This window comes from Amblyomma americanum, chromosome 1 (genome assembly GCF_052857255.1).
Source record: "Amblyomma americanum isolate KBUSLIRL-KWMA chromosome 1, ASM5285725v1, whole genome shotgun sequence".
Taxonomy (NCBI): Eukaryota; Metazoa; Arthropoda; class Arachnida; order Ixodida; family Ixodidae; genus Amblyomma; species Amblyomma americanum.
In genome coordinates this window covers 142,165,116-142,185,064 of record NC_135497.1, presented here as the reverse complement: position 1 = coordinate 142,185,064, position 19,949 = coordinate 142,165,116, and the positions used below count along the sequence as shown (strand labels likewise).

At 48.4% G+C, this 19,949-nt stretch overlaps 2 protein-coding genes across 2 annotated transcripts in view; both read left to right on the top strand.

Moving 5' to 3' along the window:
- Positions 1-1,879: 1,879 nt before the first annotated feature.
- On the top strand, positions 1,880-14,863 carry LOC144136277 (tubulin beta chain-like). Its single transcript, XM_077668495.1, has 4 exons — positions 1,880-2,020; positions 11,869-12,068; positions 12,374-12,810; positions 14,585-14,863. Exons 1-4 carry the CDS (start codon positions 1,937-1,939, stop codon positions 14,764-14,766), a joined length of 903 nt encoding a protein of 300 aa, XP_077524621.1. The 5' UTR covers positions 1,880-1,936; the 3' UTR covers positions 14,767-14,863.
- Positions 14,864-16,088: 1,225 nt separating this feature from the next.
- The window catches only part of LOC144114003 (tubulin beta-4B chain-like), a 29,932-nt gene continuing 26,071 nt past the window's right edge, over positions 16,089-19,949 (top strand). Inside the window, exon 1 of the mRNA XM_077647430.1 lies at positions 16,089-16,263. Coding sequence (XP_077503556.1) covers positions 16,089-16,263 — 175 coding nt within the window. The remainder of the gene's footprint in view (positions 16,264-19,949) is intronic.

The window sequence follows — 19,949 nt, the reverse complement described above, 5'->3', positions numbered from 1 at the left end:
ATATACAACCAATAGGAAATGCGTGGAACGAGCTGCAGCTGCCCATAGCTACCAAAAAACGTGCAGTAATTGATTTACCCCTCGAAGTGACGGTATTATCAGAAACCCGGTGGCGGCCTGAAGAAGCCGAGCATCTGGTCGAAAGATGCTTTTGTGACCATTAAAAAACTGTTGAATCACCGGCGGTGCTGACATTCGAACCCAGTACGTCCTGTGTATACGGGGCATATGCTGTATGCTACCAGGCCCTCACTGCGATTTTTGAACAGGAACTCCGATTTCGCGAAACCAATGAGTGCACTTTTTGGGGACGTCCTCATCTCGTTTTTATACGTAAATATTTGTTTCATTTCTGACTTCCTTCCTCCAGGAGTCCGATCCCTTTTATTTGGATTACTCGCAGCCAACTTTGTTAAAATTGGACTGGATGTGACTGGAGGCAGTTCTGAAATGAGGTGCAAGAAATGAGGTGCATGTAAACGTACCACCTGTTGCAAAACTTCCTAGGCCGATGCACCCGTGGCCGGAATATGGTCGCACGCGTACGGTTTCGTTCATTTCTTGGCGGGAACTTGTGAATGTCAGCGGAATTCGTCCTCGACATTTTAAACGGCAAATCTATATGCTGTATCAGGGATCACCGTCACACTGTTCGCGCGCACTAAGGCCACGGACGCCATGACCTGCGAACTGTCGCAACATGTGTGCATGCGACGCAGCAGCCGTCAGGCACCGCCGCCTTTGTTGGATACATGCGTCTGCTTATCTGAAAACAGCGCAACGGACGCGGACAATGACAGGAGTGGACACAAACTCAGCAGTATGCGTCCACTTTTGTCATTGTCCGCGTCCTTTTCGCCGTTTTAAGATATGAAGAGCCAACTAGACCGCACCTCTACCACTGTATGCTTATCTGAATTTGGAGATGATAGGCGTCTCGCACCTTGTGTTCTCTTCTAAGCATTTATCCATGTTTAAACGTTTTTCGCGCCAAAAGAACAAAAACAAAAAGGCATGCCGATAGCTTATTTCTCTTGATCGTTTCTTGCGGCAGAGGTGACTTGATGGCGCAGGTACCATTCAGCGATTGGCTGAATTTTCTTTTTTTTTTGCTTTAGCTTGCCCTCATTAACGAAATGCTCTTGCTTGACTTGCGCGTGTTCTCGGCACCTGTAGATTCTCGTCCGCGAGGGGGTAATACTGGGCAAGCGAGTAACGTAAATGATGGCGAATTTGAAACCCCGCCGTGGTGGCTCAGTGGTTAGTGCGATCGGCTGTTGGAATCGAGGACGCAGGTTCAATTCCAGCCGCGACGGCCGCGTTTCGGTGGATGCGAAGTGGAAAAGACCCATGTGCTGTGCGATGTCAGTGTATGTTAAAGAACCCTGGGTGGTCCAATTTACTCCGTGCAGCTAAAGGCGTTTGGCTCTGCAGCAGCAGCTAGGCAGGAAAGGGACACGTCCTCAGCCCTAGCAACACCGCACCGTCTTTTCAACTCCCCATTTAACTACTCCGCTCTCATAACCCGAATAACGAAGAACGCACTCCACACGGCACGGGTACAAACGCCGTACTCTTTCCTTTTCGTGCTTAGCCTCTGCCTCATGAAAACCGACCGAAGCGACTGAAGAAAAATTCGCGTAGAAACAGGAAAGGTTTCAGCGCAAAGCGCCTTAGCGGCTACCTTTTTGGTCAAAGCTTATTGGCTCGAAACAGCGGCTCCCAGCAGCGCGGGGATATGCCGGTGGCGTACATATGCGCGGTAACCTTCGCAGGCCAGAGCGGCGCCGGCAACAACTGGGCCAAGGGCCACTACACTGAGGGCGCCGAGTTGGTGGACTCCGTGCTGGACGTGGTGCGCAAGGAGGCAGAGAGCTGCGACTGCCTGCAGGGCTTCCAGCTGGCCCATTCCCTGGGCGGAGGCACCGGCTCCGGCATGGGCACGCTGCTCATCTCGAAGATCCGGGAGGAGTACCCGGACCGCATCATGAACACCTTCAGCGTCATGCCCTCCCCCAAGGTGCGCATTCGTCGTGACAGCTTCCGCGCCGCCGGCACGTGTCTTAAGCCAGGACAGCATCAATACCAGCGAGACGCAAACTTTTGTGGAGGAAAAACGCTAAGCCGCCCGTGTGCTGTGCGATGTCAGTGCACGGTAAAGATCCCCAGGTGGTCGAAATTATGCCGGAGCCCTCCACTACGGCATCTCTCTCTTCCTTTCTTCTTTCACTCTCTCTTTTATCCCTTCCCTTACGACGCGGTTCAGGTGTCCAACGATATATGAGACAGATACTGCGCCATTTCCTTTCCCCAGAAAACCAATTATTATTATTATTATTATTATTATTATTATTATTATTATTATTATTATTATTAAACTGCCGTCAGATATGAAGGCTTCACCACGTCCGCATGTGGTGACCTCAGCGAGCTTGCTTTCTTGATGTCTACCTACTACGGTGGTATCGACACCGCACTCGCTCGTGAAGATGCGAGACTTTACGTCACCCACCGCTGCTGCCAAACGAATGGCGCGAAAACAGCTGCAGAGTGCAAGCGCACGACGGCTGTGACCTTAAAGGGACCATGAAATGGTATATACTGAGGTTAGGAAAAGCGCACGAGCGATCGCTATTCCATCACTCGTCACCGAACAGGAAAACAAGTATAAGCTAGCTTCATTAAAAGACTACAGACATGTAAATTTAGTTGCGCGTTTTATTCTTCCATATGATGCTTTAGGCATTATAATACATGGATCATCGTCTGGTATTCGCATACAACCGCTAAATCACTGATTACTGAATTCCTTCCCTCATGCTGTTTCGGTTTCATCAACCGAACGATGGTTGTGGCATGTAGTTCGACTTTAGGTCATGTGAGGCATGAAAAAAACTGCAATATAAACGCTGACACGTAGTTTTAATTCACTGTAACGCTTAAACAAGCCTGCTTCAAGATCTGGAATAAAAACAAACGACGTATCAGCAGTCATACTGCCGTTTTTTTCCTGCCTCACGATACTCCAACTACACGTCACAGCCATCGTTCGGTTGATGAAACCGAAACAGCATGAAAGAAGAAATTCAATTATATATTAATTATCGGTCGTAGGCGAAAACAACGCGGCGATACATGTATTCTAATGTCTAAAGCATCATTTGAAAGCAGAAAACATGCGAGCAAAATTTTGGTGTCTACAGCCCTTTAACACCGAAGATATCGGCGATTAAAAATGATGCTTCTTAGCTTCCCTCAACTCTTACACAACGACGTGCCGAAAAAAAAAATGGCTAGCGGTTTATCATTGCTAAGCACGAAATAGTGCGCGAAAGCATGGTGGGCCTCACAAATTTTGGGGGTGGGCCAAACCCATTCTGGGGGTGTCGCATGTCGGTCCCGAACGTAGGTCAATTTTCAAATTTTAGGGGGTGGGCCAACTCTTATTTTTGGAGGTGGGCCAATTCCATTTCGAGACGAGGTGAAGCCTGTCTTCCACCTGAGCACAACCAGATTCACCGGCAGTCGAATTCGGTCAAGGTCATTCGAAGGGCAAATTTCGGGCGTCCTAACCATGTTTGGGACATTCTTCATGTGCCATATCAGGGCCGCCGTGGTGGCTGAGTGGTTATGGCGCTCGGCTGCTGGCCCGAAAGACGCGGGTTCGATCCCGGCCGCGGAGGTCGAATTTCGATGGAGGCGAAATTCTAGAGGTCCGTGTACTGTGCGATGCCAGTGCACGTTAAAGAACCCGAGGTGGTCGAAATCTCCGGAGCCCTTCACTACGGCGTCCCTCATAGCCTGAGTCGCTTTGGGACGTTAAACCCCCATACACAATATACACCATCATGTGCCATACCATGGGTTGCTGTCCTTACCCTGCAGGACCATCCCCAGAATTGAGCTTCATTGCCATGCACACCCATTTCCTTACTATGTCTGGCTGAGGCTTCATTTTCTCCGCGTGAGACATCGTCGAAATCGTTAGGGGTTGGCTAGGATTGCTTGCGTGCTAACAGAAAACAGGTCGGGGCTGCGCAATCCCGCCCACGCCACCTGAGCATGCCCAATGGGCAGTGGGCGTCAGGCTGCCCACTGACATCTTTGGGGTAGGAGCGGCTAAGTATAGTGTGCTAAGGCAAAGAATGCGAGGTGAGCTGTCGCCCTAGCAGACTGCGAGTCAGTGCGAGCAGCGATTTAAATAGAAATTGTAAATTATAGACATGCTGCACCATCCTCATCACCATAAGCCTGACTAGGCCCACTGCAGGGCAAAGGCCTCTCCCATGTCTCTCCTGTTAACCCTGTCTTTTGCCAGCTGCGGCCACCGTATTCCCGCAGACCTGCTGCATGTTTGCAAACAAACAAGGTGTCACTGCAGTCGCTAGCGGGCTCGCGGTAGGCCTGTAGGCGCGTTGTCGGTTTCTGCGAATCACCAAGTGGTTGATGCTTTGAACTTCGTAATTTCTCGAAGTGCACAGGCTCGCGTTGACCACGTACGGCCTATTCAGAGATATTGTTTGGCACTGTGTGTTGTATATATGATCAGTTGCAAACAGAAAGCGTTGCTGCCGTTGATTTCTACGCTAGCCGTGGAATAAAATAACCACTTTTTGACGCTCTGTACTAGCCGGAATAATTCCACTTCGGGATAGCAGTGAGGAGAAGCTCTGGCGTTGTTTCGGCGGAGCAGACGTGCGCTCACCGTCACATGACACACGTGCCGCGCAGCGAGGCAAGTGGGGACAGCGTCGTGTCTCCAGTCTCCTCTGTCGCGTGTAAGCGCTGCTTTTCGCCACAGGATCATGCACCAACGAGGCCGATTTGTCACCTTATTAAAATGGCCAAACTGATCGCAATTTTTTGTGCAGTAGAAATTTAGAAAATTACGCTTTTTTGATGTGTGGGCGTCGAAGATTGAGCGAATCGCCCTTCTGGTGGCCTCGGCGCATCGCGAATTCCACGGGTTTCCGACGACGGTGCACCACCATCTTAGTATCACTTGGAAGCGGAATGATCAGAAGATCAGAGGTTCCATTGATTGCAGTGCCGCATTTCTTTGACCAAAAGAAAAAGCTACGAGGGTGAACGAAGCAAACGAGGGAATAAACTTTAAGGTTGGTTTTCTCAGCTTTCACGTTTTCTACGATTGGCATCACTCATCCCTTCGTAATTTCGTAACGAATAAAAATAGAATGATTCTATTTGCTGCGAATGAATCCTAAGACGTTGATTTATTTATGGTTTTGTTTATGAAGGTTTAACGTCCCAAAGCAACTCAGGCTATGAGGGACGCCGTAGTGAAGGGCTCCAGAAATTTCGACCCCCTGGGCTTATTTAACGTGCGCTGACATCGCGCAGTACACGGACCTCTAGAATTTCGCCTCCATCGAAATTCGACCGCGGCGGCTGGGATCGAACCCGCGTCTTTGGGGTCACCAGCTGAGCGTACACATGCAGTAGCATGTTGAAGTTATTTTTCTAAGAAATGTGTTCACGTAAATATGCATGCTAGAGTTTAACTTTTGTTTGCATACGTACTTTGCATAAAAAAAAAGAACAGTAGCGTCATCACACAAAGCAGGGCTTTGTGAACATGCTGGCATAAAAAATTTGCGCACTTTCTACTTAATTATAACACACTCGATGACTTAACGACGGTGTTAATTATAATAACCCAACATCTGTACCAGCCAGCTGAAAATAAAGCACAGCACTGAAATTAGCATAAAAAGTTGACAGTTGTACCAAATTTGGTTACATCTCATGCATAAATAACGAAAATACTTTCAATTTCCGCGTCTCCTCTCAATCTCGCTGCATTCTTTCACCCGACAGTTTCTGTTAGTGTACCCCCTAAATGAAACGTTTGCATAGCCGCCGCGGTGGCTCAGTGGTTATGGCGCTCGGCTGCTAACACCAAAGACGTGGGTTCGACCTCGGCCGCGGCGGCGGTAGAATTTCGATGGAGGCGAAATTCTAGAGGCCCGTGTACTGTGCGATGTCAGTGTATGTTAAAGAACCCCAGGTGGTCGAAATTTCCGGGGTGCTCCACTACGGCGTCCCTCATAGCCTGGGTCGCTTTGGAAAGTTAAAACTCCATAAACCAAACCAAACCAAACCGAAACATTTTCCTAGCAACGCAGGAGTCTGATTGAAAGACGCAGGGGCTCAAGCCGAAAAATTCCACTCGCCTGCAACTACGTGTGCTGGACGCAGCTTCGTGTGCTCTCATCTATTTGCGCTAGCTTTATGAGATACTTTGGAGGCCGTTGTAATGCGATGGCAAAAACGAAGACAAAAGCACGCTGCAACTCGGCCATATACCTGGGGTGAAGAAGAAGAAGAAGAAGAAGAAGAAGATTCGCTCGGCCTCTCGGCACCTCTTGGCCACCGTGAGACGACCAGCTTGGCTCTGTTAGGAGGACATCGTTCGACCCAGTGGCGTTCGTCCTGGCGACCTCACATTGACCATGTCGCGGCGAAAGGGGCTCGTGCCGTGGGCATGTTACGGAGATTATGTCATCACCGGTACGGCATGCGCAGAGATGCGCTATTAATGATCTACATAATGTATGTCAGGCCAATTTTAGAATTTGGATCAGTGTTGTTTTCAGGCTCGCCTACATATAAACTTCGCCCTCTCGTCCTTTTAGAGAGGGAAGCACTTCGCATGTGCCTCGGCCTTCCAAAATGTGTGGCTATCAATGTGCTGTACCTTGAAGCCCGCATTCCGTCTCTCTTATCACGACTTCAATTTTTAACTGTGCAAACTTACCTCAGGATCTATGAATCCCATTTCCACCGTTCCCAAAGCATTTTCTGTTCTCAGCCGACCTCCTTTTTTGGTGTCCCCTGGTCTCGTTTCAATTCCCCTCAGGTAGTGTTTGTGCAAAGATTACTTCAGCCTTTAGATGTAAACATTTATGATATCCTTCCTGCGCTTCGGAATGGGCCCACTATCCACATTGTTTTCGACGACATATTCCCAAAAAATGCAAAACTTTTGCCACCGAGTATTCTAAATGGCCTTCTAGAAGATCATCTGAGGACCCTACCAACCGATATAGCAATAGCCGCTGATGCATCGCAATGCAATGAAAAAGCAGGTGTGGGAATATTTTGCTCCCATTTAGACTGGTCCTTTTCTCTGCGCCTTCCAGATTTCACCCCTATTTTTCAAGCAGAGTTTCTAGCAGTTGTACTTGCTCTACGCAAGCTAGACCCCTCTATTACAGCAGTTGCAGTAATTACTGATTCTTTATCTTTGTTCGTCCCTCGCTGCACAGGTTGACGGTCCCATTTTATCAACTTTCTTATCCCTACTTCCTCCGCATTTGAGCCTTGTTCATTTAGTATGGGTTCCCGGCCACAGCAGTGTGACAGTAAATGAGATTGCTGATAATCTCGCAAAGGCTTCCCTCAGCGGCCCCGTGTTGCCAATCATCCCGGCTACAGCCTACATTACAGCATCTAGATTTCGGCGACGTGCGTTTTTAATCTCGCAAGACACATCACTTTTAACATCGGCGGATTATGAGCACCATAAATATTATTGGAACAGGAAAATTTGTTGCTCTCGGCAGCTTGAAGTATCACTGACGAGGCTACGCCGCCGCATCCCCCCTCTAAATTTCTATTTACACAAGTCGGGTTTGGCGCTCTCTCCCCTTTGTGCATTTTGCCGTGAGCCAGAATCCATTGAACATTTTTGGCTGTATTGTCGCCGATTCAACTCACTGAGAAAAAGGTTGCTGGAGGAGCCCTTGCAGCATCTTGGCCTTAGTTTGAGCAGCCCGCTCTTGCTATCATTTGGCGCCACCACATTTGGGTTCAGCCACAGATCTGTTTTCACCGCTGTTCAAAATTTCCTGATAGAATCTCACCGACTGCCTTGCTAAGTGTTTCAACCTTTTCTTTTCTATCAATTATTACATTTTGACTAAATCATTAATATTTAATCACTCTCTTTATTATTATTCTTAAAATTTTAAAATCAAAACACTCATCCCTTTTCTGTTCATGACGAAAAATTCACCGGTGTTATGCTCCCACGTGCTTTTCCTTTTTGTTAACTGCGTTCAGGTGAATAGCCACCCGATTCTTGGCCGATCCCCCAGTGTGGGTATGTGCCATCTTTTGATAGGCTAACAACAGCAACAACAACAACTCGGTAAAGAAGAAGAAAGGGCCCTTCTTTTCTTTTTAATCACTCGTAAATTTCACCCAAGGCAAAATAGCTTGGCACCATTTACCCTATTCTATGGGGTCTCCCCACTGAACCCTGGCCAATCCCCCGTCGTGGGTATGTGCCATGTCACGAATGCAACAACAACAACGGCCCTTAGTGTCCATTGTGCTGATACGACCCGACGCTGTTCTACGGCTGTTCTATGTCGCCTCCCGCTTCATCTGGCCTCGGTGCTGAAGCGTGTCTTGGTGCTGCTGATCCTGTAAACTCCTGGTGAGGCCGTTCCGCGAGTGGGGGATTTGGCCAGGTTTTTTCCCTTTTGGATGTAGGCTTCATGTTTCTTAGGCTTACGGACATGGCTATGTCTTCCTCGGGCACAGGTCCAGTAGCCTGGTTCGCCAGTTTGCCTAAATTCTTTTTGCCAAGCGTATCCCTGTGGCTCTGGTCCCTGTAGGAGATGGTTTAATTAAGATCAAGAGCTCTCATATGATCCAGGAGCAGCTGAAGGCAGCGACCATTCGATATCTTGAGATTTCCGAGGTTCGACCATTAGCCAAAAGAAGAATTCTGTGCAAATCACCTGATTTGGATTGTGTTGCAGACTTGCTGCAGTGCACCTCTTTTGCCTCACTCCCGGTGAAAGCGTTTATTCCCGAGCAACTCGCCTGCGTAAAAGGAATAATCCGCGGTGTGTATCCCTCCGCTACGCCAGAAGAAATTCTTGGACTTCCATGATGCCGGTGTGGGCATCCTCTCAGTTTACCGCTGCAACAGAGGCTGGAGGCTCTCGTATTCCAACTGAGTCTGTTATAGCAACTTTTGCGGGCTCCTCTTGCCGATTGGAAATCAAAGTCTGGCCCATTGTCTACCGTGTTGACCCACTGCAGCCCCGTCCATTACAATGTAAGAACTGCTGGCGTTTTGGTCAGAGTGGCAAATCTTGCAAGTCGGCAACGCGCTGCCGCGTTTGCGGCGGTGCTCATGCTTCAGACGTCTGCACTTCTAAGTCTGATCTCGCAGCTGACGATCCCACCTGCCCAAAGATGAACAGTGTGTCTTGGACATTATTCAGCGTGATAGGTGCTCGCGCGCGGATGCTTATGCCCTACTTGATTAGAAGCATTGTGCTTTAAAGGTGAGCGTGCCCTTGGCCGGTTGGAGAGGATCAGCAACAAAAAATTTGGTATTCGTCGGGACACTTTGCTCTTTCTGTATAAGACATGTGTACTTGAATTTGGCTCTGCTCTCTTTTCTGGGTGCACAAGGTACAAGCTTGAACCCCTGTTTGTTATGGAGCGACGCGCTCTGCGCCTTTGCTTAGGTCCGCCTAAATCAGTTGCTAACGCTGCGCTGTACTTGGAGGCGCGGATACCTGATCTAAATTTGCGGCTCAGCTTCTCACTGTGCGGACGTTTTTAATGTCTTTGGAGCCTGTTCCTGAATTGGCTAACCCTATATTTACAACGAACCCACCTCTATTCTTTGGTAATTTTTGGCCTAGGTATAAGCTTCCTCGGGTTGTGTTCACTAATTCCCTGCTGTCAAAAATTTCTGTATCAATAAATTCTGTAGTACCAGTTAACCACCGCCGGGCTGATACTGTAGTCCCCTTTGACGACACCTTCCCAAGGAATGCTAAGAATCTGCCTGCAAGTGTTTTAAATGGGCTTATTAAGGAGTGTCTGGATAATTTCCCTAACCATACTGCTGTTTTTACAGACGCCTCCGAGAAAAATGAAAAAGCAGCCATTGGCATTTACTCAAGGGCTCTTGAATAGAGTTATTCATTTCAAGCTCCTGACTATACCCCTATTTTTGTCGCCTAGTTTCTGGCCATTGAGTTGGCCTTAATAAGGAATCCCTGCAGTATCTCTCAGGTTGTTATACTTTCAGACAGCCTTTCCGTCTTGATAGTGCTCGAAAAATCGAGAGATACTCCTATGAGCCGTTCCCTTCAATTTCTTGTTCCACCACACATTACAAAAGTACGCTTTCACTGGGTCCCTGGGCACTGTGGCATTGCTTCTGATGAGAGAGTTGATTTTTTTGCTAAGTCCGCCCTTGGTGGACCTATTGTCCCGTTCGTCCCTAATACTGTCTACTTGACTGCAGCCAGCGTCTCCACTACTTGAGCCATGAGCCACTCCTTGTTGCAGCGAATTTTCAACACCTGGCATTTCCTTGGAGTGCGCGGATGTGCAGTTCAAGGCAATGTGAAGTGTCCACGACCCTACTGCGCAGCAGAATACCGCGACTAAATCTCTACTTATGTCGATCAGGGTTATTTCTGACCACCCTCTCTGAGTCTTTGGCGAAATTGAGTCCACAGATCACTTTTTGCTCTTTGCGGTTAACTTCTCGCCGTAGAGCTTACTTAGAGATCCCCTCGCTCGACGGGGGCTTGCTCTATTTATTCCGATTCTCCTCTCATTCGGGGCAAGCGCCAAGGGATATGCATTGAAACCAGTGTGCGATTTTATTCACGAATATATAATTGCATCAGGTAGATTCCTCTGCTAGAATGAGAATTCCCTGCTTTTTCATTTCCGTTTTTTTTATCTTGATTTTTAATCAAAATTCGAGTCTAGGTCACAAAATTATCCAATTACACCACTCCTTGGCCATGAGTGCGTTTGTATCAGCATTGCACCCTGGCCAATCCCCCGCCGTGGGTATGTGCCATTAAGGCTGAGGTCATCATCATCGTCATCAACTCGGGCAATGCGATCGCGGCTGCTTCTTTCCAAACAAGCTTCGCGATCATGCACCGCCTCATGAAACAGCTTATGACATATGATGCAGTGAAAAAGCACGTGGCTTTTAGCACACGTACAGAAACATGCCAACGTGGCCGTGCAAAAACGACACAATTTAGCAGACTTCTTTCTACACAGACCAAGTAATTATGTCGGCCATATTAAGAAATGGTCTGAAGTGAATATTAAGTGCCATGAACGCGGCTTTATATGATCGTATAACTTCCACACACGTTTAAACATTATCTGCTATCAACAAAAGACCGCATTCCTTGGTGGTGATTCAGCCTGTCAGCGCCCAGTGAACACCAAAACGGCTCGACGTGATAATTACGTGCGCAGACATTTGTGTTTTTTTTCCCTTAAGCAATTATAAGCGTACTATGCTGATGTTCAGGAGAATGAACGCAACTCCCCAGCTACGAAGTACATTGCCTGGAAGCGGCGATCGAGGCCCAGACTTCGCGCTTTACTACCGTGGCCCATTCCTTAATGCGGTATCTATCAGCGAGAAACATATCGAGGCGCGGGCATGATGCAGTTGCGCAGTCCCGACAGCAGCTGCAGCAGCTGGTGGGCACAGGCAGGCGGAACCTATTTTGCCTGCCGTGCCAAAGGCGCTACTGACATCAGCGCCACCGCATCTGCATGACGTCGGGGCGTGAAGGAGGTGTGTGTAGGGTCCACGCAGAGCTTTTGAATTTGACTCGAATTAATACTGACAAAGGCCACCTCTACTGATCGCTGCCCTAGAATTTGACCATCAAAATAATTTCTTGTCCCTTTAATGCTCGACAATGGTAGCGAGAAATCGAAGAATCACAGTGCTTAAAAATGAGAAAATTTTTCTTGTGCATAGATGTGGTAGGCTTTGCACCACGTCGACAGAAAGTGCGAATTCAAGCGCATTCAAAACTGCAGGTCTCCGACACCGTCGTCGAGCCCTACAACGCCACCCTGTCCGTGCACCAGCTGGTGGAGAACACCGACGAAACCTACTGCATTGACAACGAGGCGCTATACGACATCTGCTTCCGAACCCTGAAGCTCACCACTCCCACATACGGGGACCTCAACCACCTGGTTTCTGTCACAATGTCCGGAGTCACAACATGCCTCAGGTGACGAAGCTTTCTTTTCTCAGGAATCGTAGTCTATTACTGTCACTCGACATCTCTATATGCGAAGCTGTAGTGAGTGGCACCGATCACTGCCGTCGAAGAATGGCCCGATGCCCACAATGGCCACAGGCGCTTAGGCCTGCAAACTACTTCACCACACCTGAAGAGGGAATAGCTTGTGTTGTGTATAACTTCGTAGCACAATTGGGGACATGAATGGCGCGGCGCCTGCAGGCCCTTGTTCGCGGTGCTTAACGCAAAAAAAAAACAGTCTTAAAGCAACTTAGGTAACCATACACACGCAGGTTTCCCGGCCAGCTGAACGCTGACCTGCGCAAACTGGCTGTCAACATGGTGCCCTTCCCGCGTCTGCACTTCTTCATGCCCGGCTTCGCACCACTCACGTCCCGAGGCAGCCAACAGTACAGGGCGCTGACCGTGCCAGAGTTGACGCAGCAGATGTTCGACGCCAAGAACATGATGGCCGCCTGCGACCCCCGCCACGGCCGCTACCTGACGGTAGCCACCATCTTCCGCGGCCGCATGAGCATGAAGGAGGTCGACGAACAGATGCTTAACGTCCAGAACAAGAACTCGAGCTACTTTGTCGAGTGGATCCCGAACAACGTCAAGACCGCCGTCTGCGACATCCCACCCCGTGGCCTCAAGATGTCTGCGACGTTCATCGGGAACAGCACGGCCATTCAGGAGCTGTTCAAGCGCATTTCAGAACAATTCACTGGTCAGTCATTTATCAGAATTGCTCGAATTACATTCTACTCACAGCACAGCCTGCAGTTCACACGTACAATCTGCAGTTGCATAGAGCGCCTACTTCATCGTTCAAGGGCAACTTTGGGATTATTATTTTTTTTTAATCTTAAGGTGGCGCTCCCGTAATATTGCTTAAAGCCCTCTCTGTTCGTTGCAATCTGTTGTTAATAGAACTGTGAGTAAAACAATCATCAAAGAGCAAAAAGCAGAAAACCTAAACCAAAACAGGGGTGTGTTGGATGCGGTGTTCTTTTGTGACAAAGATGACGTCACAAACAGTGTCGGCAAAACTTTTGTACGCGCAGTTCACTGACAAACCACAAGCTGCAAGGAACGACCCCGTTCATTAAACATCTCAGATGACAAGCGCGACATTACCCTGTTCACCAAGTGCAGACCGTGTATCAAGGAGGGGTAATGTTTCCGACGTTACAAATTTAGCAGTGCCCGTAAAAAACACTCATAAAGAGGTAACGAAGCGGCCACCTTTAAAGAGACTCTGAGGACCAATTCAAGTTGGCCTGTATGGAAATGTAGCAGCGTTCTAATTGCGAAAGACACTTTTATCAGTAAAAAACGGAGCTTCTACGACTAAGGCTAGGCGAAAGGGAAAGAGATGGGCATTTGTTCCCGTGCCGTGGGGAGTGAGCTACCTCAGACCTAGAGTCACTCTACTCAGACCTAGATACCCTACACAATCTCTACAACTTCCCCCATTCAACCCTGCGCACCTCTAACCCGAACAGTGGACAACCCAAACGAGGACAAAGGTCCGTCCCCTTCCCTAGCCAGGTAAAGGTCAAAAAATGAAATACAGATGCCGCCATCACCGACCGTTTTTGCAAGCAAACTACAGTGCTTGAAGAGTTTTCTTCCTTTTTTGTTTTTTGGTCGTGGATCCCTGAGGCTAGTCTACATCGCTATTCACTAAGCGGTGGTCACGAATTTCGCTTGTCTTGACGTCACGAGTTTGAATCGAGAAGCGGGAAAATTTTTAAATCCAATTTTCTCGACATAATGCGTATTTTGTTGCCGGATAAACATCTACATACCCCATAAAGAGCCGAAAATTGATTTTTACTAAAAGCAAATGTCGGATGTAGTTACGCCCTTTAGATGGCGAGCGTGTGTGAGCACTCCCTCCTCACGCTAATCCGCGCCGCCGCTCAGCATACAAAAGAAAACTTGGATTATTCCACTTCTGTTGCAAGTTTAGGCAGGCCTATTTTTGGACGCCATCGCTCAATCCGATCCTCATGATCGAGAAAGGCGCTTTTTGAAATCGGATACTCAGGAATTATGGACAAAAGTATTTTTAAGCGGGAAGCCGTTCATGAACGCAGTTTTCTCGTATAATGCAAGATTTCACTAAAACAATCAATATATCCGCAGATCACCCGAGGCAGTCTCTTAGTTTTTTTTTCTATTCACGTTTTCGCTATCGTCAAAAGCGTTGCGGTGCGATCGCTGGAAACACTTTAAAAGGAAGATTTTGCTACATATCAGAATAATGGACCATTACGTTCAGTATTTCCTTAACAGTGTCTTACAATTTTCCAATTTTCAAAATTTTTGCCGGAGAAAGCTGGACTTGTTGGCGCAGAAACAAAAATCCGAACAGCTGGGTAACTTGGTGGAAATAATTCGTACGGATAGAATTGAACTAGCTGTATAAGTTCCGCTGCAATTCGTGAAAGCCTACAAAAACAACTAATATTCGTGGTGCCCGTCTTAATTTGCAGCCATGTTCCGCCGCAAGGCCTTCTTGCACTGGTACACTGGGGAAGGCATGGACGAAATGGAATTCACCGAAGCAGAGTCCAACATGAATGACCTGGTGTCCGAGTACCAGCAGTACCAGGAGGCCACAGCCGACGACGAGGGAGAGTTCGACGACGAGGACGCCCTCGCCGACACTGCCTGAGACACCGCCACCGAAATTCCCATTTGGCTTGCAGAGTTCCGATAAAATAAACGATGTATATTAGGCAAGCCAGGCTACTGGCCATGGCGAGCATTTGGTTTTACTAGAAAAAAAAATTGTTTGGTGTGACGCAACACGAAACGATATATATTCGCAATAAAGTCCCAGCATGAGTTGGAAATAACGGCGAGAGCAAGGCTGTTCTATCACTTGGAGGCGTGTAAGCTCCTGTTCTTGTTGCTTGGCAAAAAGAGGGCGGCGCTACTGATGGTGACAGCGCTCCATAGCGCCACAACGAATGCAAGTATGCTGGCGCTACCAACGCGAACGAGGACGGCTTAAAGAAGCCTCGGAGACGTTGCATGTTATATACATTTAGCAGCTGATCATTAATTTAACCGTAGGTGAAATCTCCGCGACGTGCGGCACGAAGCGCGGTGGTTGCACCATGTGCTCGTACACTGATATTGGGAGGGGGTGGAGGATGTTCGCCCCCAATCCTCAAAGCGAGAGGAAATTTTATACAGGAAAACCATGCTGAACTCAATTTAGTTTTACAAAAAAAAAAGTCGAAGAAATGCATGGTTCAAACGGACCTCCCCCCCCCCCCCCCCCCACCCCAACCGCCCTCTCCAAGAGTGACCCCTATCCACGCCCGGTACCGGTGGACCATCAGAACAGAGTTGGATTAAATGCTTCAACGGTTGTTTTCTCATAAATGCGTTTGACCAGCGCAGCTGTTGAACGCTTTCGCGATTGAGTGTAGACCATGGTGTAAGAAAATATTCTTACACCACGGTGCAGACACTCCACCAGCACCTGTGCGGAGCGTGCTCGAACGGCTATTGGGTGTTCGCGGTGACGTACACGCGGTAGGGTCAAGACCAATTTCCCAATCATCTCATCTCACAGAATCTGAGCACCAGGCCAGGGGAACATTAGAGACCGATGGGTACGCGGCGGCAGGGGGTCGAATCCCGCACCTCCCGCAAACAAGGCGGATGGCATGCGCTAGGGCACCGCTACGGTGCACGCCACAAGTGAGCTTCCCTGTAATTAAGAGACTGCTCGAACGCGGAGTCCATAACATTACAAGAACTTCGAGAGGTCCACATACAAGCCCAGAACCTTTGATTAGGTGCTGCCGGACGACACATACTCAATCAGCAATAGGCCTGCATCACTATCTCCGCAAACAATACATCACTAAGAACACTCCCTACCCAGATCTGCACTTCGATTCATGTCAAACCATTACCGAGGAACATGCACCCCCACCGTAATCAAGGTCGGAGAAAGGCGCGCGAGGCAGCGCGACATAAATGGTATGGGGATGCGTTTGGGTGGATGCCACCTGCGATGAGCATGGAGCCACTGCGGTTGTCCGCAACCCCCACATAGCCTCCCTAACTTTCGAGCTTCCTTCAGGCACCACCCCTGAGGGAGCCGAGAAGACCGCTATTGCTCTGGCATACACAAATGTCGGTTACATCATCAGTGAGTCAAAAACAGCCATTCTAAACTATGCCAGGAACAGGGTTCACCACCCTGCACAATCCCTGGTGCACCCCCCCACCTATTCTAACGCGCTGAGCTCATCTGAATGCTTGCGCACTTGGGAAATCCCAGCAACGAGGCCGCCGACTCCTTAGCCCGAGAGTCTAGAAGTCGGGCACAGGCGGACCTCGTGGGGAATTTCTCGAAGGAGCGTATGCACTCGCTTGCTGAGCTCACCACAAACTCCCGCGCTGAGTGCCCTCATCTCCCGCCACCCCACCCATCCCTTACTACCGCAAAGAAATCAGTCTGGCGTCCCCTGCAGACGCACACGCTACCTACACCAGCCCATCTCTATAAATTTAAGCCGGTACCCCCATATGCACCTTGTGCTCCCGCCCCAAGGCCACCCTTGCACACATCCTCCCGTCATGCCCGGCGTCCCCTCCCCCCGCCGGGCTGGTGCCTCTCCGAACCTGGGAGGACTAGGACACCTCGTTGCGGTCAACGGACCTGACCAGGCAGAAGATCGTCGTCAGCCAGGCACCGTGTCACAAGAATGGATGCATTGTATTCTTGCTTCTAGGTCATAGATAAGCTTACCTATCGCCATTTTTCCTACACTGAATTATCGATATACCGGTATATCAACTATTTCGCGAACCCCTTCGAGTTTCATAACCAAGGTTCGACTGTAATATTTTATTTACGAACACAAATAAAGTGACCCGTTACAGTGGCTTTGGCGTTCAGCACCTGATCCCAAGGTCCTGGGTTCGATCCCGTCCGTGGCGGCCGCATTTCGATGTAGGCGAAATAAAAAAAACGCCCGTGTGCTGTGCGATGTCGTTGTATGTTAAGGAATCCCATGTGGTCTAAAATCCGAAGCCCTCCACTACGGCGTCCCTCATCTCTCGTGTACGAACCACAATTCACAAATCGAGCGCTGAAAATGTGCGTCGCATGTAGCATCAGGCCGAACTGATCCTCTTTATGAGTGGCAGCTCTAAGTGGTTTAACAGAGTATACTGGGGGGCCCGTCCATATGCTACGTTTTCGTTTATATTAGCTCTAAGTGGGCCACATGCAAGAATATCTGGTACGGATCCAATTGGACTTATTTTTGGAAATGTGGCGGAGAGTTTGAAGTCTGCTTCACTTCCGCCACCGGTTGGCCCGGTATATTGCACTACCTCCGCAATCGGCCTTGTCTTCAACGCGTCTTTACTATCCTATCTTTCTATCCCATCTTTCAACTTTCCTACTATCTGCACGTGGTAGCGATTGTGGCTCGGCTTGAGCCAGTGAGCAGGCCTGTGCACTTTCCTTTTTTCTTCCTGGCAACACAGACAGACAGACAAACCATAGGGACAGGAACTGCCGCAACGTTTATGCCTATGGTTTGTCTGTCATGCATGCTCGCCTGCGGCCTACTTGGAGCTGCCACTTGATTAGGAAGCCAGCGGTTAACCTTTCTATAAGTGTTCCAGTTGGAATGCCCCTCCTATTCCATTTGAAGCTTGCAATTGGTTCCAAGTAAATAATGGGATATTTTCCGATTGGAAGCAAACAATTTGTTTTGTGTGGGCCGGCATTACAATTGGACGCTCCAACTGGCCTTCCAATGGGTTCAAAATATACATGGGAGGGCACAACCAATTTTAATGGCCGCCTTCTTAGATTCGAGAAACCGAAACTATGCCGCCTTTTCGTCCCCTGACGTCATACTCACATAGTTCTACGTGGATCATTCCACGCCAAACATCCCAGGCGTTACGCTCGACCATCTCCAATTTGTTCAAAAAATTCGTGGAAACATCGTAATGTGCGTAATGAAAGCCTGAAGCATTTTTGTCTAAAAAATTTATTCGTGAAGTGAGGGAAGATTGAATATTCAGAAAAAATGAGAAAACAGGCACTGCTAAATAAGCAAATATTTAGAAAACACTCCAAAAAGTTTTTCATTGACATTTGCACAGATTCTGCCTTTCGATACAATTCGGAGCATGCTGCTTTACACGGCATAAATATTTTTTTTAATCGAAAAAAGTATGAAAATGTGTCATATTTGACATTTTTTGTTTTAAATATGAACTTTCTCTCGGAAATTCTGGAATAGCCGTTTTGTTCCTGTAGATGTCCAGTACCTATAATAAATTTTACAGGTGATGAAACTGCGGATGCAGAAGGAAAAAAAACCTAGTTACAAAAAGTGAATTTTGAGCCAAAACACTCGTTAATTTCACCCTGAGGTGGTCCAAGTAAAAATACAAACAATAGCGGATTACGTAAAACAGCTTATTGCCTTCCATTTCTGAAGTTTTTATCGAGGTAATTTTTGTTTAAAGCGAGGAAATAATTTTTGAAGTTGAGCTCTCGGGCCGTAAGTTGCGTCGTCTCTTAACGCCTCTTCACCGCAGAGCACGATACTGCCGACACTGTAGCCACGCGAAAACTATAGTCCTTGTTCTTAAGTGAGGTTTGCACTGCAGGCAAGCATGGGAACACTGAGTAGTCGAACAGGTGTTCGTGGGAAAAGATTTTCTTAACGCTGCTAGGGCGGCACAAGCCCAAGTGGGCTAGCTGTTTGGTGTGATTCTGTCGCAGTCAGTCATTCTTGTCGGCGCCATGAAAGACGTAATCAGCAGCATAAGAGCTTGTGAGACACTGATCTGGAAATGACTAGAACGATGCGGTGTTGAAACAATCCGCGACGCAGTAGCACCATGTGGTACCTGACCCTTGTGGCCGTCAGAAGCTCATGTCCGGTTGTTTCCGTTGGGATTAGTTTGTTGTATTTGATTTAATCAGTGCAATTTCTACATTAATACTCCAGCGACATCTATAGACGAGACACTATGCTGGTGAAGCACCTTCATGCGAGCGACGCACCTATGCCAACGCCTCCTAAACTTTTCAAGGCCTGTGCCCTCTCTAGTGACGTCAGCACCCGCCGTCCTACCTGGGCATTGCCATTGCCTGCGGCTGCCTCCGGTTCTCCATACCGGCCTTTCCGTCCCGTCGCCTCCCGGCTCATTTTTCCCCTCTTGTTACACGCAGCTAGTTCGTCGAGCCAGTCGCCTCGTGGTCGCTTCAGTGCTGTTTTCCTTGCGCCCGTTCTGCGACATGCAGGCTTCGACATGCCTAACAAGTATTGTGTACCTATGTGCTCAAGCAACTACAAGACGGGGAACAAGGTTCAAGTGTTTCCTTTGCCAAAGGATGAACAGCTTTACAAGTGGCTCAGTGCGATTCCCCGGAAGGATTTGTGCCTACTGCCAACAACAAGGTACGAAGCCATTTTCTCTACATGAACAGTATTTAAGGGAGCCATGACAAAAATTAAGCTTTACCTCGATATTAGATTGTACTGCATTGGTAATGTGGTGCGTCGCACTTTTGCTATTGTAAAACAGGTGTGCGCCTTACACTTCCATGCATCCTGCCTTGAACATACCTCATCGTACACCAATCCCCGGACAGGAAAGGTGTTCGAAGTCCCTCTAAAAGTGCCACACCTGCGTCTTGGGTCAGTGCCATCCTAATTCCCTGGCTGTCCCTCGTACCTGTCAAAGAAAGATGCCGTGCCAGCAAGGAGCTCCCCAGATGCCGAAAAAATGCGCCGGGAGGCAAATGTCTTGCTCGTGCTATTGAAGTGTCAGCAGCCTGCTGTCGACAAGAACAAA

Coding starts and splice junctions, on each gene's coding strand:
- LOC144136277 (XM_077668495.1), top strand. CDS start 1,937: ATGGGCACGCTGCTCATCTCGAAGATCCGGGAGGAGTACCCGGACCGC. Junction 12,069..12,373: donor GGAGTCACAACATGCCTCAG/GTGACGAAGCTT, acceptor ATACACACGCAG/GTTTCCCGGCCAGCTGAACG. Junction 12,811..14,584: donor CATTTCAGAACAATTCACTG/GTCAGTCATTTA, acceptor CTTAATTTGCAG/CCATGTTCCGCCGCAAGGCC.